This window comes from Heterodontus francisci, chromosome 1 (genome assembly GCF_036365525.1).
Source record: "Heterodontus francisci isolate sHetFra1 chromosome 1, sHetFra1.hap1, whole genome shotgun sequence".
Taxonomy (NCBI): domain Eukaryota; kingdom Metazoa; phylum Chordata; class Chondrichthyes; order Heterodontiformes; family Heterodontidae; genus Heterodontus; species Heterodontus francisci.
This window is the reverse complement of record NC_090371.1, coordinates 209,166,450-209,192,650: the sequence shown is the minus strand read 5'-3', so window position 1 is coordinate 209,192,650 and position 26,201 is coordinate 209,166,450. Positions and strand designations below refer to the sequence as shown.

Sequence of the window (26,201 nt, the reverse complement as noted above, 5' to 3'; positions counted from 1 at the left end):
CCAGTGACAAGGTAACCTCTGTCACCTTCAACAGTAAACACAAATGCTGGCAGCATTGGGTGCTAAGGATCCCCATCTTTACTGGCTGTCTGCTGGATGTCTGAACAGCCCAGCCTTGTGCTCCTTGCATTGTTGGCTTGTACATAATCTTCTCCTAACATCAGGAATGATCTGCAGATAGAAAATTAAAAGTTGCAATTGTCACTTTTCAACAATTGCATATGTGCAGTTACTTTTCAGCTAGAGCACTGAAATGAATCCTGCAATGCTAAAAGAATTCCAGGCTATGACTGCCTTCGCACATTGCAGAACTGCTTCAAGTAGAAGCAATTCCTCATTTGAATACAACAATAGATATTGTATTTGTTGTGCTAGCCCTATAGAGATCCTGTTCATTTAACAGAATAAAAGTAAAAATATCCTTTATTAAAGCAGGATCTTGGAATGCAATATCATTTCTGTCCCTTTTTAGTTTGTTTTATTTTATGTATTTACATTAAAGGAAAATATTTTAACTACTTGACTTGTTTATGGGTTGCTTGGACAATCTACTAAGGATAGGCATTTTTAAAAATACAATGTTTTATATTTTACTGTAAATATGAAACATCTTGACTGCAGTTACAAAAGTAAGCAACAGTGGATTTATATGCCAATTTCTGCAGGCTGAGGGGATTATTGGGCAGTCAAGATCACTTCTGTTAACCCAAAGGGAGAATTGTTTGCCTTACAGCCTGTAAACTACCATCAGCTTCGGTTTTATTAGACCCTTATATTAACTTTAAAAACAGGAAATGTTTTCACTCACTTTGTGCAACATAAGTGGGCAGCAGTTTCTGCTCTGTTGTCCCTGATTTTGTCTGCAGATGTCAATTCATGGCGAGTAGTGAAAACTTTTTCCCGTGATAGCTTTTCAGGTAGCCATGTTTAACGTTTCAGTACAAGTGTAAATTAAAAATAAATACAACACATATGATTGAGTAGGTTCCTTATGTTCTTGGATTTGTTAATGATGAAGCTGTTTCTTTCCCACCTTCGTGAGGGTATATGCTCCCTTACTTAACATCTTTCCAGGATACCACCTACCGCACTCAAGGTGGCCAGCCAACCTCCTGCAAAATCTCCACTTGTTACCTTCTAATGTTTACTAGGATGTTCACAAAAGAGACGACTCTCCCTCTGATATTCCCCTCATGGCAAGGAATATGGCTTGCACTTGGACTAACTAGTAACATGAGATTGCTAACTCAACAACTGCCTACTTTCCAGACATGAGCTACAGCGATTTTTTAAAAATTCAGTGCGTTGAGGAATTGTCATTACTCGGACCTACATGAGCTGGAAAAATCTTCAGTTGTTCAAATGAAAGGAATCTCTACTGATATCAAGGGGGAAAAAAACTTATCTTAAGAAACTTTTGTACCAGAACTGAAATATGGTCATAATCATTAAAAACATCTATAGAGAAGCTGATACACAAGCTAGCCAAAATCAAGACTCAGACCAGAACAAAAGATTTGACCACAAAGTTAAGGGCATCCTGAAAAAGTATTTTTGTTCATCAAGCAATAGAACAGTTCAAAAATCTCAGGAATAAAATTGCATAGAAAAAAAAGATTCAGGAAGCTGAATTTCAATTTACATCCAAGATACCAGCCAAAATTTGCTAAAGTAAGTACATTTCTATAACTCACTAAACACAAATATTCTGAAACTGCATATGTACAGCATATATAATTGTTTTTATACACCAACACAAAAATCAAGTGAACACATTTAACCCAATTATGGAGTTAGATGAGACCATAAACTGAGCTAAGAACAAGCATATTACAGTGTGCAGAACACAGAGAACTTTGTAATATACACCCATTAATCACATATACATGCAATCTGTTTGCTTAGGGGTTACATTTAAGATTGCTAGAAGTACAAAATAGAACCGTCTTCATATAGAACTAGTACTATGCCTTTGGCACTAGTATGCATTTTGATCAATTTGAAGTGGCTTTATTGGCCACAACAATGGTTCTCATAAAATAGTCCAGAGGCCATTTGTGGCCAGCTTCCCCTTCATCTATCTCTGGACTTCTATTCCCTGCCTGCTTGGCTGTGAGATATTTAACAAGCTGGTACTTAAGAGATAGTCCCTCTTGTTTTCTTGCTGTCCAGCCAAAGAAGCAAGTGAATGCTATTTGTAAATAGGGCTATACCAGCTTCAATGCAGTAAATGAAAGCTACATCAAATAGAACTATTTAATCAAACTATTAATCCAGTGTTTTTCTCCCCTTTCCTGTGGGTGAGGTGCCAGGTATCTGTTTAGCAGCGACACACATTGGAATGAATGAAATCAAGATCTGAGAGAGAAGGAAAATGCAGTCTCATCCCATCACCTTGTGATGCAGCATTCCAGAGAGAAAGAGACATTGATTGGGATTGTGGAAATGTAAAAAAGATATGTGGCACAAAGCTATATGAAAAACCCTTAGTGAATGAGACACTCTGTTGCGACCATAAAACTGACTTTATTTTTTTACATGGGCTCCTTTTTATGTGCATTGCATTTTCACAGCTATTATCAACTCTGATTTAATATTAGTGTCACAGAATCAGGTTTTGAACTGCTGTTATATTAGTTCATAGGAAAGTAGGGGCAATCCTTCTGTAACAAAAGTACTTGGATGTAGCAATCACATGACAAGAACAGCTACATTATAGAGGTGTTATAGGCAGTATTACCAGAATTTCATTATCTTGTATTGAATTTGCCACAATAGCCTTTGATTTTCCTTTGAAAGCTTTGTACATGGTAAAAAAAAATGTAATAAAATTTCCAAGGAATAGAGAACTATAACAATGCTAGGCTAGTTTATTTCTAGGGCAACATTTAAGTTAAAAAGTATAAGTATGTCAGAACTATTGTCATCTACTGATGACAACTCACACCACGTCCCCTTCACCCTTCTGCTCGCTGACCTACATTAACTCCTGGTTAAGCAGCATCTTGTATAAAATTCTCATCCTTGTTTTCAAACCCCTCCATGGCCCTGCCTTTTCCTATCTCTGTAACCTCCTACAGCCCCACAAGCCTCCGAGATACTGGAAATAAAGGCAGTATTACCAGAAACTTATTATCTTGTACCTAATTTGCCATAATAGTACCGATTACCGTTTGTACAATGCTTATACCAACAAGCTTTCAATGTTAAAAAAAGTAATGCAATTTCCAATGAAATTTCCTCTAATTCTGGCCTTGAGTACATCCCCAATTTTAATCACTCCACTACTGACAGCCATGCCTTCAGCTGCTATGGCCTTAAGCTCTGCAATTCTCTCCCTAAACTTCTGTGCCCATCTAAATCTCCTTCTTCCTTTAAGATGCTGCTTAAAACCTACCAACTCGAATACGTATTTGGTCATCTGTCCTAATATTTCCTTGTGTGGCTCAGTGTCCAATCTTGTTTGACAACATTCCTATGAAGCAGCTTGGGAAGTTTTACTATGTTAAAGGTGTCATATAAATACAGGTTGTTGTCGTCTAGTTTTAATATCATTGGTCTTGTATTAAACAAATTGAAATCTCATTGATGCTCATTATTGCAAAGTCTGTTCCAGTCAGTCTAATATTTCAGTAAAAATGCTTTACAATCTTCAAAGAACAAATTCAAGTCTCAGAATTGTCCCAACACTTCAATTTACTAGTCGTAACTGCAGCAAGCCCATCAATTACCAAACATTAATATGATCGATAAAAAACCCAGTCCCAATCTCACCTTGCTATAGGCATGTCTCCTTTTGGATAATCGTGATAAAAGTTCTATTTCATGCAGGAAAAGACTTTTGGTCCATCTAGTTGACTCTTCCAAACCTTCCATCAGGTTTTCTTACTGTGATTCTGTGACCCTGTATTCCCTTTCCCAATAGAAATTCATACAGCCCTTTTTGAAAACTTGTGATGGTTTTCTCTTCCACCATAATTCTATCAGTCTTACTAAAAAAGACACTGAATTTTCTATTTTCTTTTGATACCTTTAACTTTAAACAGTATCACCTAGATCTCAAACTATGTGCCTGACACAAGAAATTTCCTGAATCCAAATTCTCCATATGGAAGAAAATCTTAAAGAGCTCTATTTAGTCCTCCCACACCCCCATTGTCATCTTTTCCATAAAGTTCCAAGATAAACAATCTTTCTTCAGAACTTAGTCCACTAGGTTCAAGAAGCAGATTTGTAGCCCTTGTTCAGACTCCCTCCAATAATGTTATATCTTTCCTATAATATGGAGATCAAAACTGAACATAGTACTCCAGATGTGGCCTTAAAAGGTCCAGATACAACTATAACATCACCTCCTTAGACCTATAAGCCACAAACTTAACTATACATTCCAACATTTTGTTTGTTTTCTTCGCAATTTATAAACACTGTAGAGTTCCATTGGAAGGAGGAATCAGGAACACGAGTAGCCTTTTGGCATAAAATGGGGAGTTGGGAATTGATTTGGAGAAACGTTGATTACAACTTGTAGTTTGTGAAACATTTTCTCTCACTCTGTTGTATGCATATAAGTTTGGTGGTTTTTTGCTTTAGATAAAATGATGCAAGCAAACAAGAGAGACACTAAAAGTTTAAATGTTTGCGTTTTCCATAATTATGTGACTTTATGGAGTGAAAAACTAACAGAGCTGCATTCTATATCCTGTTCCCAACAGACTTTTCCTGTGGTTAATGCCAGTGAAGCATCCAGTAAACTTGAGATCTGATATTTTACTAGACTGAGATTTTTAAAATTCCAAAGTAAATGCCATTTTCATCTCCCTGAATATTTTTTTCATGTAAACCTGATAAATAGTGGTGTGGATTTGACCACAAATCAGAAGTTTTGAAAAAATGAAATTGTAACCACATACAGTAATATTTTTTGCGAGGGTCATGTTACAAGGGTTCAGAAAATTGTAAAATGCTCTAAAAATGAAACTTAGAGCTATAAATGATGAGCGCAGCCGGAACAAATTCTTTACTAATGCGCATTTGTTCCAGTTATGTTGGGTGTTACGACCTCAGTGAGACCATTAATGTAAAAATACGAGATATGAACCCCTAGACCAATTTAAAGAATTAGGCAAGATTTCATGTTTTAAGACTTTTATTTTAACAACTAAACTGAAAGAAACTTCCATTAACTAAAGAGCACTTTGTAAGTAGCTGATACCCCAAATGACAAATAAAGGTATTTTCCTTTACTTATAAAAATAACACTTGAAAACCTCACTCCACACTTGTACGTTACACAGTCCTCCATGATGACAAAATCTTTGCGATTAAAAGTCCCAAACTCCTCCCAGTTGCATTGGGTTGGATCTGTCAGACCTTCTCAAAATCAATGTCATTTTTGCTCACTTCTCTGAGCACTTTTGACCTGGACATCCGTGAATAAGGTGATTCCTGTTGATCCTGTTGGTCTTTTACTTCTCCGCAAACCTCAACTTTCAAAACAGGTTCAAGTCTTCACAGTCTTTCTCTGTTTCAGGCTTCAGAGAGCAGGTGTGTTCCCTATCTCTCTCCCTTCAGGCAGCCACCACTGGTCGCCTTCCTTACAGACTGCTCTGAGGCTGCCACCACTGGTCTTCTGTACAGTCTATCTGCTGTCAGAAAATCTGTTACATTTATCTGGAATCAAGAGACAATAGCCCCCATTGTCCTTTTCCAATAAGCAAAGTCCACAAAGTCTGGTTTCAACAGAGCCACCCAGGCTTTCCATTGTTTCCAGGTGTTAGCAGCTGCCATACACATTTGCATCCTCAGAATCACTGACTCCTTGTTTATGATCGGAAAGTCTGAGAGGGTGAAATCTATTTTTCTTCAGGTGTTATAACCCCTCAGTCTCTTTTCAAAAAAGTCTTTGATCTGGATTCTCTGTTGTCCTGGTAACCAAGATTTCTGCCTTGTCCTTAAGCAGAGTTGATATGAGGTCACTTGACTTCTTTGACTCCATCTTAAACTTTTAAAAATCACAGTTTTTAAAAACATAATCATGTTACAAAATCTAGCGTTCCATAACATTGGGTGAGTGTTCAAAACTTATAGATCTAAGAATTGTTCTAAAATGTACATATAATCTGTATAACTGGGCTACAAGGCAGCTACACGATAGGTTCAGATGGCATAACTTGTACCGTCTTAATTGCAAGGTACTTGTTTATCTCTCACTTTTACTTTCAGATTTAGGCATAATCTGCCTTCACTAGAACAGGCATCTTTATCACTCTCTTTATATAGCACAGCTAGAGAATCATGTATATTGTATATACTTGTATATTGTTACGACCAGGTGAAAAGGGGTCTAGGGGTTCCCTCTCAGCTTTTTCCTGGTTTAACCATAACAGGGTTTAATTTTAAAACACTGTGTTTTTAGCTCCCTCTTAGTGAATCCTTGTTCACTGCTCCAATTGTAAGGCAAAGAAATCAAACAGGTTTCCTTAGATTTAAACAAGAAAGGTGGAAGTTTATTAATCTTAAACTCTAATCCAGTTAACGACTACGAATATGCGACGCAATCAAGCTAGCATGCATTCACGATAAAAGAGCAGCACAGTGGCGCAGTGGTTAGCACTGCAGCCTCACAGCTCCAGGGACCCGGGTTCAATTCCGGGTACTGCCTGTGTGGAGTTTGCAAGTTCTCCCTGTGTCTGCGTGGGTTTTCTCCGGGTGCTCCGGTTTCCTCCCACAAGCCAAAAGACTTGCAGGTTGACAGGTAAATTGGCCATTATAAATTGTCACTAGTATAGGTAGGTGGTAGGGAAATATAGGGACAGGTGGGGATGTTTGGTAGGAATATAGGATTAGTATAAATGGGTGGTTGATGTTCGGCACAGACTCGGTGGGCCGAAGGGCCTGTTTCAGTGCTGTATCTCTAATCTAATCTAATCTAATCTACACATGCAGATAGAGACAGAAAACGTAGAAGGAATAAAGGGGAAAAGTTTGAGGCAATATCTGGTAGTTACAGTCCTTTGAGTTCAATGTGGAGTCTTTGGTTGCTGGTAAAGCTTGCAATTCGTTGGGGCCCAATTCATGCTTCAACTTGTTCTGATGTAGGAGTCTTTTCTCTCTTGAGGTTTATGTGTCTTCCGTGCAGCCAGTGGCTTGGAGCGAATGCGAGAGTGAGAGTGAGAGAGAGAGTGTGAGAGAGAGAGAGAGACTTCCTCGTTCCAGGTTCCAGTTCAAACAGCCTTCTGCCTCTTTCTTTGTGGCACAATTTAAAAAAAAACCAGTTTACCCAGCAGGTTAGTTATGTGACTAGCTGGTTTGACCACTTCCATTTGTGGACTCTGCCATGTTAGCAGTCATCCTGGAATGTGAGCTTCCTCACCTTCAATGTCTGGTGATGACAGTCCATTTTGGGTTAAGTGGACCAGGGAATAGTCCTTCGTATCTCCAAGCACTGTCTGTTTTTCCAGCCAAGTGTTCGGTGATTTTCAAACCAGTTATTTCGTCACTCCAGCAACAGTTTAAAATCAATGTTCGTATGACGAAATCAATATGCCTCATTCTTGGCAGGTGGGGGTCGGCATGACAATATGATAAATCGATATTTTAGGAATACTTTTTTCCCTCATCCCCATTTACATATGTTGTAGTTTTTGTTAAATATTTAGAGACTTCAGCAAATACCTCAATATTAGCTGTTAACGTGAAGAATGGCATATAATCATTGAAAAAGCTTGAGCTTTCTTTGTGTTAAGACATTCTTCATCTTCACAAAATTGCTTCTGGCTATCTCTATCCTTCTTCTGACTTCAGCATCGCATCTACCATCTTCAGTTATCATTTGTCCTAAATGGACTAACTTATCTATCTGTTCCAGTATGACACCATCCACTTCAATCTTCACTCTGATTTCTTCTAATGTATTCCTTCTAACTACCATTGTTTTTGTCTTTTTGGTGTTTATACTAAATCCATATTCTAAATTGCTAGATTTTACTTGATCTACGATATTTTGTAGGGCCTCTTCTGATTCTGCAAGTAGTGCTGTGTTGTCAACATACCGCAAGTTTGTTATGTCCTTACTTCCAATTTTCACACCTGGAAGTACATCTAATTCTCTGAATATTTGTTCTGTGTACAGATTGAATAATTTTGGCAACAGTACACAGCCTTGTCGTACTCCTCTCTTCACCTGATAAATATCTGATTGTTCATCTTCTAGCCTGATGCTTGCTATTTGGTCCTAATATAGGTTCTGGATGGGACACTGTCAATGTCACATTTCATCAAAATGTCTATTAGCTTTTGGTGATAAACACGATTGAATGCTTTTCATAATCTATAAAGCATACGTAAAAGTTCTTGTTTACTTCTAGATATTTATTCAAGATTGTTCTGTGGTTAAATATTCTCTCTCTTGTTCCTACTCCAGGTCTAAATCCAGACTGTGTTTCACCAATTTCTGCTTCAAATTAGAACAGGAGCAGCAAAAATAGTGTGAAAATAATTTAAAATTGTTTTATTTTTGCAGGATTGCCTTTTTTAAAACAAAGATGCATGGGACGTGAGTGTAAGAAACACATTTGCCCAACATTGAATGCAAATTCTATATAATTTGGCAGCCTTCACTGTCAGCATGTAAACCAAATTAATTCTACATTCTAACAAATTATTCACCTCATCTATGGATTTGGACAAATGATTCACTAATACTTAAATGCACACCAATGTTTCCATGATATACACAAAGTCCGATAAATTACTATCCAGTAATGTCATGGAAATAGCCCCTCTCATATACGACATCCTTTGAGAGAACATGCAGGGTGCCCTCACTAATAGAAAGTGATCCAAACTACTTATTCCCCATCATCATATCCTTTGCTGTAATATGCTTTCACTAAGGTCCCTATAAATGACTTCCAAAAAGGGGTTGTTACATGTTTTTTCTTAAATTCATCCATGAGATGTGGCCATCGCTGGCAAGGCCAGCATTTATTGCCCATCCCTAATTGTCCTTGAGAAGCTGATGGTGAGCTTTCTTGAACCACTGCAGTCTGTGTGGTAAAGGTACTCCCACGGTGCTGTTAGGGAGGGAGTTTTGGGATTTTGACCCAGCGAAGAATAAGGAACGGTGATACATTTCCAAGTCAGGATGGTTGACTTAGAGGGAAAATTGTAGGTGATGGCGTTCCCATGCACCTGCTGCCCTTATCCTTCTAGGTGGCATACATCATGGGTTTCGGACGTGCTGTCAAAGAAGCTTTGGTGAATTGCTGCAATGCATCTTGTAAATGGTATACATTGCAGCCATGGTGCACTGGTGATAATGGAGAAAGATAACGTTTAATGTGCTGGATAGAGTGCCAATCAAGCAGGCTGTTTTGTCTTGGATGATATTTAACTTCGACTGTTGTTGGCGCTGCTTTCATTCAAGCAAGTGGAGAGCATTCCATCACACTCCTGACCTGTGCCTTGTAGGTAGTGGAAAGGCTTTGGGGAGTCACAAGATGAGTCAGTAGCTGCAGAATAACCTCTCTTGTAGCCACAGTATTTACGTAGCTGGTCCAGTTAAGTTTCTGGTCAATGGTAACCCTCAGGATGCTGATGGTGGGGGTTTCAACAATGGTAATGCCATTGAGTGTTAAGGGGAAATGGTTAAATTCTCTCTTGTTGGAGATTTATTTATTTATTTTTAAAAATGTATTTATTTAGAAATACAGCACTGAAACAGGCCCTTCGGCCCATCGAGTCTGTGCCGACCAACAACCACCCATTTATACTAACCCTACAGTAATCCCATATTCCCTACCACCTACCTACACTAGGGGCAATTTACAATGGCCAATTTACCTATCACCTGCAAGTCTTTGGCTGTGGGAGGAAACCGGAGCACCCGGAGAAAACCCACGCGGTCACTTGCAAACTCCACACGGTCAGTACCCAGAATCGAACCCGGGTCCCTGGACCTGTGAGGCTGCGGTGCTAACCACTGCGCCACTCTGGTCATTGTCTGGCACTTGTGTAGTGCGAAAGTTACTTGCCATTTATTAGCCCAAGCTTGAATGTTGTCCAGGTCTTGCTCAATGCGGGCACAGACTGCTTCATTATCGAAGGAGTTACAAATGGAACTGAACACTGTTCAATTATCAGCAAACATTCCCACTCTGACCTTATGAAGGAGGGAAAGGGATTGATGAAGCAGCTGAAGATGGTTGGGCCTAGGACACTACCCCAAGGAACGCCTGCAGCGATGTCCTGGGGGCTGAGGTGGAGGCCTCTAACAACCATCTTCTTTTGCCCTACATATAACTCCCGTCACTGGAGAGTATATCCCCAAATCCAACTGACCTCAATTTAACTCAGGCTCCTTGATGCCACACTCAGTCAAATGCTGCCTTGATGTCAAGAAATGTCTCACTTCACCTTTGGATTTCAGCTCTTTTGTCCATGTTGGGACCAAGGTTATAATGAGATCTGGAGCTGAGTGGCCCTGGCGGGACTCAAACCAAGCACTGATGAGTAGGTTACTGCTGAGTAAGTGCTGCTTGATAGGATTGTCGATGATACCTTCCATCACTTTGCTGATGATTAAGAGTAAGTTAATGGGGTGGTAATTGCCTGGATTGAATTTGTCCTGTTTTTTGTGGACAAGACATACCTGTGCAACTTTCCACTTTTTCAGTTAGATGCCTGTGTAGCATATGTACTGGAACAGCTTGGTTAGAGGCACAGCTAGTTCTGCAGCACGTCTTCTGCACTGCAGCCAGGACCAATAGCCTTTGCTGTATCCAATGCGCCCAACCATTTCTTGATATCATATGGAGTGAATCACATTGATTGAAGACTGCCATCTGTGATGGTGGGGACCTCAGGAGGAGGCTGAAATGATTCATACACATCACTTTTGGTCGAAGATGGTTGCAAATGCTTCAGTCTGGTGCTTTGCACTCATGTGCTGGGTTCTGTCATCGTCGAGAAGGCTCATGGAGCCTCTGTCTCCAGTCAGTTGTTTAATTGTTCACCACCAGTCACTCTTGATGTGGCAGGACTGCACAGCTTTGATTTGATCCATTGGTTCTGCGATCATTTAGCATGTTGCTTCCGTGGTGTAGCTTCACCAGGTTGACATCTCAATTTTTTTAGGTGTTTGGTGCTACTCCTGGCGTGCTCTTCTATTTTTAGAATTAGAACATTACAGCGCAGTACAGGCCCTTCGGCCCTCGATGTTGCGCCGACCTGTGAAACCATCTGACCTACACTATTCCATTTTCATCCATATGTCTATCCAATGACCACTTAAATGCCCTTAAAGTTGGCGAGTCTACTACTTTTGCAGGCAGGGCGTTCCACGCCCCTACTACTCTCTGAGTAAAGAAACTACCTTTAACATCTGTCCTATATCTATCACCCCTCAACTTAAAGCTATGTCCCCTCGTGTTTGCCATCACCATCCGAGGAAAAAGACTCTCACTATCCACCCTATCTAACCCTCTGATTATCTTATATGTCTCTATTAAGTCACCTCTCCATTCTACATTCCTTATTGAACCACGGTTGGTCCCCTGGCTTGGTGGCATTGGTAGAGTAAAGGATATGCTGGGCCATAAGGTTACAGATTGTGGTGAAATACAATTCTGCAGTTGCAGTTGGCCCACAGTGCTCACCATTTTGAGCTGCTGGATCTGTTCTGAATCTATCCCATTTAGTTCAGTGGTAGTGCTGCAAAACACGATGGAGGGTTACCTCAGTGTGAAGAGGGGTCTTCATCTCCACAAGGATTGTGCAGCGGTCCCTCTTACCAATACTGTCAGGGGCAGATACATCTGTGACAGGTAGCTTGGTGAGTATGAGGTGAAACAGGTTTTCCCCTTGTGTTGGTTCCCTCAGCACCTGCTGCAAGCTCAGTCTGGCAGATATGTCCTTCAGGACTTGGCGAACTCAGTCAGTAGTGGTGCTACCAAGCCGGTCTTTGTGATGGACATTCAAGTCCCCCATTCAGAGTACATTCCGTGCCCTTGATACTGCCAGTGCTTCTTCCGTGGTGTTCAACATAAATTAGTACTGATTCATCAGCTGAGGGCAGTAGGTGGTAATCAGCAAGAGTTTTCTGTACCCATATTGCCCTGATGCTATGAGACTCATGGGGTCCAAAGTCAATGTTGAAGACTCCCAGGGCCACTCCCTCACGATGATATACCACTGTGCTGCTACCTCTGGTTGAGCTTGTCCTGCTGGGGGGAAAGGACGTACAAAAGGATGGTGATGAGCAGTGTGGGATATTGGCCGAAAGGTATGATTCTGTGAGTTTGACTAAGTCAGGCTGTTGCTTGTGGTCTGTGGGAAAGCTCTTGTAATTTTGGCACAAATCTCCAGGTGTTAGGGAGGAGGACTTTGCAGGGTCGACTGGGCTGGGTGTGCTTTTATCATGCACAAATCCATTGCCTGGGTCGATGCTGGGTGGGCCATCCTGTTTTCTTAATGGCCCAAATTTTGTGGCAGTAATGACAGTTAAAATGTCAGTGTGCCGCGTTATTACTCCTCTGAAACGGAAGTCTGCACATGTACACTTAAATGTGGAAATCCAGAAATTGCTGTCAGTGATTCTACTGTCGAAGTCTTCGCTGATGGAAATCAATTAGAAATCACTTAACTGATGAAAATATTCCCTTTTATGCTCCAATATCGCTGTTAAAAACTCCTGAAAATGTTACACCTTGTTAATCACACGGAAGGAGGCCATTCAGATCATCATGGCCGCACGGACTGACAAGGAGACATCCAGCCTGGGTTTTAAACAAGGTACTACTGCTGAACAACCTCTCTAAAAAAACTAATTTTGTATTAGTGTAATGTCAACTTTTTCTATTCCAATAAAATTCCATAGTTTGATATAATTTTGTCAAAAGTTAGTTTGATATTTCAGCTTTGAATGTGTACATCCTTGCTTGGCGCCAGATCCAAATATCGGGAAAGGTGAAATCTAAACCCCAGAGATTGCTGGATTTTTGTGGGCAGTTTTCTTTCAGGTCAGCGGTGAGCGCCGTCATATTGCTGCTGACTGTAAAATCCGAGCCAATATGCTTTGTCATAGCGGCTTGGTATAATTGAGTGGCTTGCTAGGTCATTTCAGAGGGCAGTTACAAGTCAAGCACATTGCTGTGGGTCTGGAGTTACCTATAAGCCAGATGGGGTAAGGATAACATATTTTCTTCCCTAAAGGACATTAGTGAACCAAATAGGTTTTCAACAATAGTTAAATAATCACCAATTACTGATACTAGCTTTTTATTATAGATTTATTTAATTCACTGAATTTACATTCCCCAGCTGCCATGGTGGGGTTTGCACTCATGTCTCCGGATCATTAGTACAGGCCTCTAGATTACCGGTCCAGCAACATAACCATTATGCTATCATTTCCACTATTTTGTATGTCTAATTCCTTAATGACTGTGAGGGAAGTGACAAATTGTTGTGTCCTGGACCCAATGTTATGGAAGTGTTTATGTTCTGTCTGATTTTAAAGGGTCTGACTAGTATCCTGATACTGCAGTATGGGTCTTTGACACTAGAGGCCCTTCATGAACTACTTAATTATTAAATCTATTTCCACAGGTAGGAATCTGGCAACTACAGTATTTTTAATTTATTCCACAGGTCCTAAGGATTGAATGCTAAGGCTTGCTACAGGTCCTGGAGTACAATAAGTATAGTCCAGGTCTCTGATTTGTGGAATTTTCCTGTTCTGTACGTACTGGTCGTCATCATCGAGCTATATTTCAAGGAAATTAAAAACATGATTTAAATTCTGATGCAGAAAATTCAAGGAGAAGCTTCATCTCCATACTGTTCATACAAAAATTTAAACCAACTGTACATTATTACTGAAATCAATGTAATATTCAGCAGCGGTTCCTCAAACTTATGCTTATAACACAGAAAACAGTAAGTATGTAAATCTCAGGACATCTAATTTACTTTTTCAATGCTCTCTGAAAAACTATACATTGTTGGTGACCTGCTATCTCTAGTAATAGTCCTATTCAGAGGGATCTGAATCTCAGTCTACAGAAGTATTTGAACTTATTTCTCTCAACGGGCAAGCATTGCTTGCACTATTGTTGCCGACTACAAGATGGAACAATTAGATGGGATTTGTCTCTGTGTCAAGGCAACTGCAGGGGTGGTTAAGTAGCGTGGCAATAACAACAGCCATGGAGAAATCTGTGACAGAGCAAGGGGAGAGAGAGAAAACATTAATGGGATGGCTTGACATGGTGAATGCTGGAAACAGTACACTATGAGATTTGGGAATTTTGAATTGATTTCTAGCTAAATTTAGGATATATTTTAACAAAAATCCATTGTTAGTTTAAAAATATCTATAAATTCCTACATTCACATTTATAATAAAAGTTGCCTATGTAAACTTTTCACCTTGCAATGGCACATTCTTCCAATGGTGGCACTTGTTACGACCAAGGCGGGAGTAATGCACTGTTAATTCAGTCCCACTACTCCACAGGTCATAGCATACTATTAAAGTTTCCCACCTATCGAAAAATAGCCACTTCAACACTTTATTTATTCCCCAGAATAAAGCACACCAAACCAGGTTTCTTTAAACAACCACAGCTCCAGGGACCCGGGTTCGATCCTGGGTACTGTCTGTGCGGAGTTTGCAAGTTCTCCCTGTGACCGCGTGGGTTTTTGCCGGGTGCTCCAGTTTCCTCCCACAGCCAAAGACTTGCGGGTTGATAGGTAAATTGGCCATTGTAAATTGCCCCTAGTGTAGGTAGGTGGTAGGGAATATGGGATTACTGTAGGGTTAGTATAAATGGGTGGTTGTTGGTCGGCACAGACTCGGTGGGCCAAAGGACCTGTTTCAAGGGATGTTTTGAATTACAACTGTTCCTTAGAAATAATAAAATGGTTGGTTGTCATGGTCTGGTAGGATATTTCCAGAACGGTGACGTGTCCCAGAGTCGAATAATTGGATGACACTTGAAAGCTCTCCAAGTAAGATTGAGGAACAGTCTGTGATGAGTCGGCATTCAAGGCAATTTGTCTGCAGCAAGCATCACACAAGGTCTTCCATCAGGGGTGCAGCAACAGATTTACTTGGATTTTGAAATAGCAGTCTAGCAATAGAAGCTTTCTTGAGGTTTCAAGATCTCCCAAAAACACAGAAGAAACAGGAATCATTCGAGGCAGGGATTATTGAGAGACTGGAGGCAATAATAATCTGCCACACCTGAAATACAAGGCTTACTCTCTCCAAAGCAGTGTTCCTCTTTTGTTGGGTCTTTCCCTCTCCTCAGGCAGATCAAACCCACACCTTAAATGTAGAATTTCTTTCTAAGAGATGCAAGGCTTCTTTTCAGAGAGTGATTAACACTTTTCTGGGGCTTTCTCTCTTTCCAGGCAAGGCAAAGCAAAAATTTCAAAGCCTGCTCATTGTAGAGTTTACTGGTCTCTTTTAATTCCAAAACAAAACTAACTTTTTTTCGACAGTCAAGTCATAAGACAGCCATAAATCTTTGTGGTTGCTTGGAAACAGGTCTTGCAGTCTGCACACTTCAAACACCAAGCCTCAGCATTCACTGTTCACAGAAAGTCCTTTTTTCCCTCAGTCTTTTAAAAGTACACAGAACTCTCAGCTTTCAATAAAAAAAACAAAGCTCTTGTGACACACTGTAGCACCCGAGTTTTTTTCCTTCCAACTCATCAGTCTGCATTGCGTAGAAATTACTCTGCTAAAAACAATTCTACTTCCCAAATGGCCACAAGTTTTGCCATTTAACAGTAAATAATATCAACTCAAAGTATGAATGTAAAAATAAAGACAGAATCTATTAAATTTAAATGGAGACTGAATCACATCTGTCCACACTGCTCTAAGTATCCCTCACTCTCAAACCACACTTCACCTGAAGACTGCACTTAGTCTTGACTTCCCATGTATATGGTCATAGGAGAATAACCAATATATAAATCCACAGTCACTATTTGTCAAATTCTTCCTCTAACGTACAAAAAAAATTAAAATGCTATTAAATTTCATGAATTAGCTCATCAATGTTTTATGAAGAATTAGGAGTCCTAACACTAGGCTTGATATTAATGCGGAGACAGGGTTAGAGCTAAAGGAGGAGCCAACAGTAGGTGACAAATGCCGAACATCGTGGGATGCTTGGGAACGTGCAATTTCAACAGGAATCCCTCATTATCATTTTACTTCTGGGTTTCACGTCTCCAATGTACATGAGTGGGCATGATTTGATTTCACCTCAACTATTGAAAAGACCCAGATAACAGATGCAATGTTGGAGAAGGTTTGGAGTTCAGTACATTCTGGCTATTGATACCACAGGGCAAGTTTATATACCTCCCAGCCATGACAAAAATTCTATCGGTTACCTGTCTTATACTTGTATCTGCAGTCAACTGTGAGACCCTTTCTACATCCTCAGTAGAGTCCTGGAAGGAACCCTCTCCTGCTCATCGTGTGGAGAATTAATATTGAGACTATTGTATCCACAATACAAGATGAACTCGACTCTACCATTTACTGCTTAATACTCATTTGTTCCTGGGTACGTACATGGAGCATGTAGTGCACCAAGCAACATAACCTTGTCCAAAGTACATATTTAAATGAAAAGTCATCGACCTGAAACGTTAACTCTGTTTCTCACTCCACAAATGCTGCCTGACCTGAATATTTCCAGCATTTTCTGTTTTTATTTCAGATTTCCAGTATCTGCAGTATTTTGCTTTTATTTACACATTCAAATAAGCTTATTTAACATTTGAATAAGTGAAGGGTTTTAAGAGGAAGAGAGATCATTTTGACTGTTTTCACATTACTGCAAATGGTACTGCACCCAAAGCCTGAGTTTGTGAAACTCCTATTGTTAGTTAAGAGACAGAAATATCAGATAAACACAGCTTTGGATTAAGTATTTTTCCTTCACTTACTGTTGGGGTATTCACCAACGCTGTGGTTTTTCCCATTCCAGTACCAGAGAAGCAGAGTTGCATCCCGTGACCCTGACAAGATATAACAGTCACCTCCAATGTACGATTCAGATCTGGCTAAACAGGTTACAACGTCCCAGTGTCCAAAAATCACCTGAGTGAGTTTACCTGAAATAAATTTGAAAAATTAACTCAGTTTTAAGTGAATATTCAGCATTTCCTGACATCTCATAGAAATTTTATTCAATTTAACCAACATTCTTTCAGCTTGTCACATACAGGTAAGAAGCAACAAATGGTAACCCTTGAAAGACTATAAATAGTCTTCCAAAATAAAAATTAACAAAAATATTTTTAACATTAACATTCAATACTTTATTAATTATTAGAATACTATGTTCTTTTAATTTTAGTTTACAACCCTAACAGGCAGTGGATACAGAAAAATGGCAACTAATGCTTCTTGAGCAAAAAATCAAGGATTGGGAGTATCCACTAGATGAAAAGCAGTGGAGGGTGTGGATCAAGAGAGATTAGAGTTTCAAGTAATAATATTAATATTGCAATTACATGTAGATTAAGCTATAAAAAGACCAGCAACATTTTTAGGTGTATTTCTGTGTAAGCAAACAAGCAAACAAGAACTGCAGAGGCGGTAAATTAATCTTCGCAATGAAGTATGTAAAGTGGGTAAATAACTACAGAAGACACAACTCTACCAGATGTTACAGCACTCTTACCACTAGTCAGTATCTACAATACACTTTGTAAAACAGAAAGCTTGGGGACATCCTTGTGTATATGTAAAAATGTGGCTATTGTTATATTTCTTTGTAGGTGGGGAGAAAAGAAAGCATTTTTGTATGTTATTTCATCTTTTCCACCCACTGCTCAAGTCTCTCCTGCCCACATACCATATCCTCAAGAGGGAATTAGCAGGTAAATGGTTTCATCTGCCCATGATTTTTTTTTTAAGAGATGACTCATGAGAGGGTGCGCCAATCTAGCAAAAGGGGCTGACCTGTGGTTTTCCTTCCTCCTGTGGGGAAGCACCAGCCCTAATTCAGGTCTCCAGTAATCTTTGAATCAAAATCAGGAACTTAGTTTGCGGATGTCCCCAAGCTTTCTGTTTTACAAAGTGTATTGTAGATACTGACTAGTGGTAAGAGTGCTTTAACATCTGGTAGAGTTGTGCCTTCTGCAGTAATTTACCCACTTTACATACTTCATTGCTAAGATTAATTTACTGCCTCTGCAGATCTTGTTTGCTTGATGTGTTTCTTACACAGAAATACACCTAAAAATGTTGCTGGTCTTTTTATAGCTTAATCTACATGTAATTGCAATATTATTTATTACTTGAAACTCTAATCTCTCTTGATCCACACCCTCCACTGCTTTTCATCTTGTGGATACTCCCAATCAAAACCATATTCTACCATACCAGTCATAGCAGAGGGAAGAACCACTAACTTAACCTCTTTTTTTAACACAGTCATTTAGGATGGCCTACAACAGTAAAGTTCAGTGGCAGCTAATTTTTTCAGAGCCTTTCAAAACTCAAAATGATGTGATTTCAAAAAAAATGGACAGTCTGTTTTTACATTTCATATACATTTGTAATGAAGGTCAAAGACTAATGCCTATCCAAAAGAGTGTGAAAGGGTGGCCAGCACAGGAATATAGATTAATGCACACTTGTATTCACTTATATGCTACATATGATGTGTATATAAATTTAAAAAGACCAGTCGGGAATATATACGTCCAATAACAACCTCAAAAGTTTTACAATAGAAATATATGAAGTTGAACACTAAGGATCTAGCAACAATCATTTCAAATACAGGCAAGAAGCACTAACAGTATTTAAACAAAGGCAACAAATTGTGATAGATTTGCCAAAATGTTCTGGACCAATGCCTAAACGATGATTATTTTATACGCAATTAAAAATCTAGATGATAACCTAGGCAACAGCATTAGTTGCCACAAAACAGAGAGCTATACGTATAACAGTTACTTATTAATGATGCAGTGCATTTATCTATAGGGCTGTGATCCATATTCATATATTTTAGGTCAAGCAATATAACCTCACTTGGTTCCATTTATCATGAGAAAGTGTCATTGACACCAAATGTGCGATCCCTGTCAATAGAACTCTCTCATGAAATACAGGCAACCTCTGGAGTTCCAAGGATATTGCAAACCTGGAGTTTTGTGGGTCTTGAAAGGTTTAGGTGCTACCTACTAAACTTATGGAGCTTGTCCTGTAAAAGGAAGATACTTTTCTAATGCTGCAGTATAATTTAAAATAGTGGGAGTATGGCAGATAATAGTGGTGGTGCTGGTTTTGCCCTGTTTGTGGTGTATTTCATGATCTTATCAAATAATAGTTAGGAGTTAATTCATGCAGAATCAGAAACAATAAAATGGAAAATAGTCATGTTAAATTGTCTTTTTGAAATGGAAATTCTACTAAATCAAATCATGTATTGAAATTTCTAGTGCAGCCATGTTCGGCTGCAGCTTATAGTGCATGAAGATCTGTTCATTGCATCTGATTTTACAATTTTGCTCTCAGCATGATTTATCTGGACACATGCAACTTTTGGTTAAAGTTTCAGCTGATCAACCAATGAACATTTATTCTTTTATGTAAAAAAAAAAGTGCAACAATTTTGTTTGTCATCTTAAATATGTGCATTAGTAAACAAGGTACCAATACAAACTGAAATGCATCACAAATGTTAATTACTGGTACCAAATTTTGAGGGGGATATTGCTGGTATAATATTTAGCACGATTTGGGGACTAATACTAAACAGCAGAAGACAAACGCAATAATTAAGGCTCCATAGAGAATTTTGTCAATTAGATATCACAGACATTGAGACCACCTTTCACTCTTGGTTTGCTACTGAAAATTAATTTACAGATATCAAATTACAAACCTATGAAATATGCTTTTCAGGATATTTTAATTCACTAAAAACAATATACATTTTTAAAAACTAAAGCAGAGATAAATTATAATATACATTCTCATGAAGAGGGAGGGCACCTGCTTACTCCAAGGAGCCCAATAAAAACTTGACATTCAACAATCATAGCATATAGGACTGATTTAAAAAGTCTGTGCTCCTGGCAAGTAGTGTAGCCTACTGAGAGTGTAATTTCAGGGGCACACCCCTCAATTTTCAAAATCAATGGAACATTAAAAGGGGATGGTCCCCTGATTTCCCAATATATGCTCCTGGTGGGCAAGGTTTTGTACTGGGAATGGAAACTTGTAAAATTAACTCATAGAGTCATCACTGTCACCAGGGCTGCAGTTCTACTTTGGATCACTGTGCATTTAATAAGTTAACAATGAGCGTGTTGCCCTTTTTCTACTTATACCCTTAAATGTCTTGTTTCATCATGTATAATAATGCATCAACTCCGTTACATCTAACAACATCTTACTCAAAATGTATAATTTGTTGGAATTAACTTGAATCATAGCTGTCTTACATGGATTACACTACACATTGAGCTGCTCTACACTAAACTAAGATATAGCAATGGAGAAAGTAAACTTGATTACCATAAATATTATTATGCATATAGGATATAGATTGAAAAGCAAATGCTGATTGATGTCTTGCAACTTACTCCAATTTTTTGTTAATTTATTCTCAGGATGTGGGTGATTTGAATGTAGACCAGACTGAATGAGGGAGGCATTAGTGGACCATTTGCGTTTTTATATTAATCTGGCAGCTTTCACGATTATTTTTCTGATGGTAACCCACAATTACCAGATTTATTGAACTCAATTTTGCAACTTACTATGGTGAGAATTGAACTAACGGCCTCTGGATTGCTAGTCCAGTACCTTAACTACAATGCAACTGTGCACTTTGCAATTCTCAGCACTGGCAAAGGACAGCTTGAGTCATTGGTCTGCTATTCTCAGAGTACAAAATATTGTATTTAGCCTGCTGTTGCAGAAGGAGCCATGAGTGTATTCCTCTAATCAGGAAAAGTTGATGGACATGCAACAAACAATCCATTTAGGTGGGGCGTCTTCTCATGGCGCACCTTTGCTGATAGCTGTGAGGACCAATCCTTGAGAGGCAGGTTCTGCCACAAGTGCTGCATGTGAAGCTGCCAAGTGATGCTGAGAATTGTTGTTTTTGACGTTGGCGCTTGTTGCCAAGCTGCTGTAGCAACTGGTCATTGCGGTACTGCGACACAGGATGTGTCGCCATTTCCCTCTTTCGCCAGTTAGTGACTCCCAGGTGTGATAGTCGACATTTAGGGCCTTCATGTTACGCTTGCAAGCATCCTTGAAATGGAGCTTTGGGCGCCCCACTGGTCATCTTTTGTAGATAGAAGGATGCCAACCATCAATTGGGAAAAAACCAACATGATCATATGTAAATAGGCAAGGACCACAGTTTTCCCTGCTAATATAAAGGTAAAAGTGAATTAAATAACATTAGCGTAGACGTCAAATTGTAGTGATTGGCTTTGCAGCCCTGGCAGGAAGTGTGGAAACGTGGACAGATTTGGATTTCTCTCCCCTCATGGTGTGGATCATAGTGACTGTACAGATGAAAAATACCTTCAGATAGAACTGTTCCATCACAAATGCTCAGCAGAATACTGAAGGGCAATTTGACACTCAACACCACTGTAAGCAGCATTGCAAAATGTACTTGCTAATAATCACTGTGACTCTATCTCTTTCCCTGGTACTGTTTGAAAAGGGCTGGCTATGAATTGAAAGAAGCATCTATTTGTCCCAGCCTAAACTGTTGTAAACAACCACGCCTATTGCCCACCAAAAGATGCTGAAGCCAAATGATAACTTGAAATAAAATCTATTCCTCTACTTTTTTTTAAGCACATCAGGTTCTCTTTGATTTTTAAGTTCCCTGCTCCCAAGCCTCTTCCATTGCCACTCTTATGATGGAGGGAATATGTGTGTGCCCAAGGCAGTCCCACTCTAGGACTTGTGTACACAAATCAAGGCCAACACTTCAGTACAGTACTGAGCAAGTGCTGCACTGTCAGAGATGCAGTCTTTCAGATAAGAGGTTAAACTGAGGCACCATCTTGCCCTCTCAGGTGGCTGTAAAGATACCGTGGCACTATTTCAAAGAGGGAAGTTATCCCAGTTGTCTTGGCTAACATCCCTCGATCAACATCGCAAAAAAATATTATCTTGTCATTATCACATTGCTGTTTGTGGGAACTTGCTGTGTGCAAATTGGCTGCCACATTTCCACATTACAACAGTGGTTACGCTTCAAAAGTACTTAATTGGCTGTAAAGCGCTTTGGGATGTCATGTAGTCCTGAAAAGTGCTATATAAAAGCAAGTCTTTCTTTCTTTCCACTTTTCATTTCCTGTGTGGAAGTAACTAGTCTGCAATTGTTGACATGGTTAAGAATAGGCAGATGCACTGCTCACCAATGCATCAACAGTGTTGGAATACTGTGGCGCTGTATGGCAGACAGCAAAGAAAATCTCACTCCTACTTCTGAACTTATTACAGTGCAAAGCCACCAAAAATGGCAGACTCAATAAGAATGGGCCACTGCCTGCTCAATCTGTCTATCATAATATCAAAAAGACATGAGCAGCCACCAGCAAGCTTATGACTGTAGAAAGACTGTCAGATTGAAGCAGCACTGGAAGACCTGCTAATACTTGAGTTAGACCTTTGTATTATAACAGAAACACAAGAACTTCTATAATCGCACCTTAACAACAAAAAGCTTGCAGTTATATGGCACACTGAAGTACAAAAAGTCCTCAGGGTCTTCAGAGGCATAATCAGACCAAAATCCATGCCGAGACAAAGGAGACGTTGGAGGGTTTGTGTGTGGGGTGTGCGATCAAAAGCTCGGTCAAATGAGCCAGTTTTAAGGGGCTCCTTAAAATCACAGAATCACATCGAGTCTGCACCGATGCATTAAAGGCACCTGACCTGTCTACCTAATCCCAATAGGTGGTGGTGTTCCTATACATCTACTGCCCTTGTTCTTCTAGGTGGCGGTTTGGAAGGTGCTGTCGAAAGAGCCTTGGTGAGTATCTGCAGTGCATCTCGTAGATGGTACACACTGCCGCCACTGTGCGCCAGTGGTGAAGGGAGTGAATGTTTAAGGTGGTGGAAGGTGTGCCAATCAAGCGGGCTGCTTTGTCCTGGATGGTGTTTAGTTTCTTGAGTGTTGTTGGAGGTGCACCCATCGAGGCAAGTGGAGAGTATTCCATCACACTCCTGACTTGTGTATTGTAGATGGTGAACAGGCACTGAGGAGTCAGGAGATGAGTTACTTGCCACAGAATTCCCAGCCTCTGACCTGCTCTTGTAGACACAGTATTTATGTGGCTGGTGCAGTTTAGTTTCTGGTCAATGGTAACTCCCAGGATGTTGATAGTGGGGGATTCAGCAATGGTAATGCCACTGAACATCAAGGGGAGATGGTTAGATTCTCTCTTGTTGGAGATGGTCATTGCCAGGGAATTCAGTGGCACAAATATTACTTGACATTTATCAGCCCAAGCCAGGATGTTGTCCAGGTCTTGCTGCCTCTGAATATGAGCTGCTTCAGTATCAGGTGAGTCACGAACGGTGCTGAACATTCTGCAATCATCAGCGAACATCCACACTTCTAAACTTATGATGGAGGGAAGATCATTGATGAAGCAGCTGAAGATGGTTGGGCCTAGGACACTATCCTGAGGAACTCCTTCAGTGATGTCCTGGGACTGAGATGATTATTTCCAACAACCACAACCATCTTCCTTCGTGCTCCAACCCAGTTGGGTGTTTTCCCCAATTCCCATTGACTCCAGTTTTGCTCAGACTCCTTTATGCCATACTTGGTCAAATGCTGCTTTGATGTCAAGGGCAGCCACTCTCACCTCACCTCTGGGGCTCAGCTCTTTTGTCCATGTTTGGACCAAGGCTGTAATGAAGTCAGGAGCTGAGTGGCCCTGGTGGAACCCAAACTGAGCGTCAGTGAGCAGGTTTTTGCTGAGCAAGTGCCACTTGATAGCTCTGTTGACGACCTCTTCCATCACTTTGCTGATGATGGGTTGTGGACTGATAGGGTGGTAATTAGCCGGGTTGGTTTTTCCTGCTTTTTGTGCACAGGACATACCTGGGCAATCTTCCACATTGGCGGGTAAATGCCAGTGTTGTAGCTGTACTGGAACAGCTTGGCTAGGGGCGTGGCAAGTTCTGGAGCACAAGTCTTCAGTACTATTGCCAGAATGTTGTCAGGGCCCATAGCCTTTGCAGTAGCCAGTGCCTTCCGCCATTTCTTGACATCACATGGAGTGAATCAGATTGGCTGATGACTAGCATCTGTGATGCTGGGGACCTCAGGAGGAGGCCGAGATGAATCATCCACTTGGCAGTGCTGGCTGAAGATGGGTACAAATGCTTCAGCCTTGTCTTTTGCAATGCTGAGCTGGGCTCCACCATCGTTGAGGATGGGAATATTTGTGCAGCTATCTCCTCCTGTTAGTTGTTTCATTGTCCACCACCATTCCCGACTGGATGTGGCAGGACTGCAGAGCTTAGATCTGATCTGTTGGTTGTGGGATCGCTTAGCCCTCTCTATTGCATTGCTGCTTCCACTGTTTGGCATGCAGGTAGTCCTGTGTTGAAGCTTTACTAGGCAGACACCTCATTTTTAGGTATGCCTGCTGCTGCTCCTGGCATGCCCTCCTGCATTCTTCATTGAACCAGGGTTGGTCCCCTGGCATGATGGTAATGGTAGAGTGGGGGATATGCCGGGCCATGAGGTTACAGATTGTGGTTGAGTACAATTCTGCCTCCTTCTCCAGTGTTTTAAAATACTTATGACTCTCACAATTATCTTAGAAACATAGAAAATAGGAGTAGGCCATTCGGCCCTTCGAGCCTGCTCCACCATTCATTATCATGGCTGATCATCCAACCTGTTCCCGCTTTCGCCCCATACCCTTTGATCCCTTTAGACCCAAGAGGTATATCTAACACCTTCTTGAAAACATACATTGTTTTGGCCTCAACTGCTTTCTGTGGTAGCGAATTCCACAGGCTCACCACTCTCTGGGTGAAGAAATTTCTCCTCATCTCAGTCCTGAAAGGTTTACCCCGTATCCTTAGACTATGACCCCTGGTTCTGGATTCCCCCACCATCGGGAACATCCTTCCTGCATCTGCCCTGCCAAGTCCTGTCAGAATTTTAAAGGACTTGAAATTTTAGACCCAGGGACTCTTCGCAAAAAAAACCTCTAGATTGTGAGACCCAATCCCAGCATTTCTAGCAATGCAGACCAGAAAATTGCACACCTCTGCCTGTGAAACTGTACCCTTTGGTGCATTATCAGTGATTTTGTCTACTCCTGTCCTTAAGTCCTTTGCATCACTGAGATATTCTAGTAATGTATTAAAATTGTGCATGAAGTATACACTTCATACATACTTTACTTCATGCTGCTATATATTTTTAAAATCATCCTTTTGCTATCCACACTTTGTGAATTGACTCAAAGTAACAGCATAATAGAATTGAAGAGCTCAGAAATTCACAAATCAAATGTGACTAGAAAGCTACCATGGAGAAACTCCTAAGGATTCATGAAAATAACCATGACCAGTCTGGAGAACCCACCAATAATAACAATTAAAACCACGATGAACAGACTGTATCACTCAGATGTTTCTTTTGAAAGAAAATGTCGACGCTTTTTCCTCAGTAACTACAAATTCTCTTGTCCAAGATAAGGTTTTAAACAAAATATTTTAAAAATAATGTTTCACATTTACATGAATCAGTTTATCTTTTCTTTCCTGAAATACCTTCCTCTAACTGTTTACTTCAAGGCTTCAGCCCATGTCTCAAAAACCTGAGTTTTGACTGGATATCGTTCCCAGGACTGCTGGATAGTTATTAAACAAATCTGTGCATTCTGAACATGTGCACTTCATAAAATTTCTCAGCATGCATCTGAGATTAAGCACACTGTACCTCCTCCCATTCTGTTAGAATTTGAGAGATTCTCTGCCTTTTTCAAAAGACTTTGAAACAAACTGCAGATTAAATTCTGAAAGCTTTATTTCACATAAGACAAAATATTAACAATAGCTTCTTTTCTATTTTGAACTGTTTACTGGCATACATGATTAACAGCACCTGTAGTTTCTTTGTTTTCATTTTGAAAACAAAATG

General features: G+C 40.1%; 1 protein-coding gene across 1 annotated transcript in view; it reads right to left on the bottom strand.

Annotated features, from left to right (window-relative positions):
- The window catches only part of lrba (LPS-responsive vesicle trafficking, beach and anchor containing), a 1,007,923-nt gene that overhangs the window by 45,086 nt on the left and 936,636 nt on the right, over positions 1–26,201 (bottom strand). Inside the window, exon 52 of the mRNA XM_068041130.1 lies at positions 16,978–17,145. Coding sequence (XP_067897231.1) covers positions 16,978–17,145 — 168 coding nt within the window. The remainder of the gene's footprint in view (positions 1–16,977; positions 17,146–26,201) is intronic.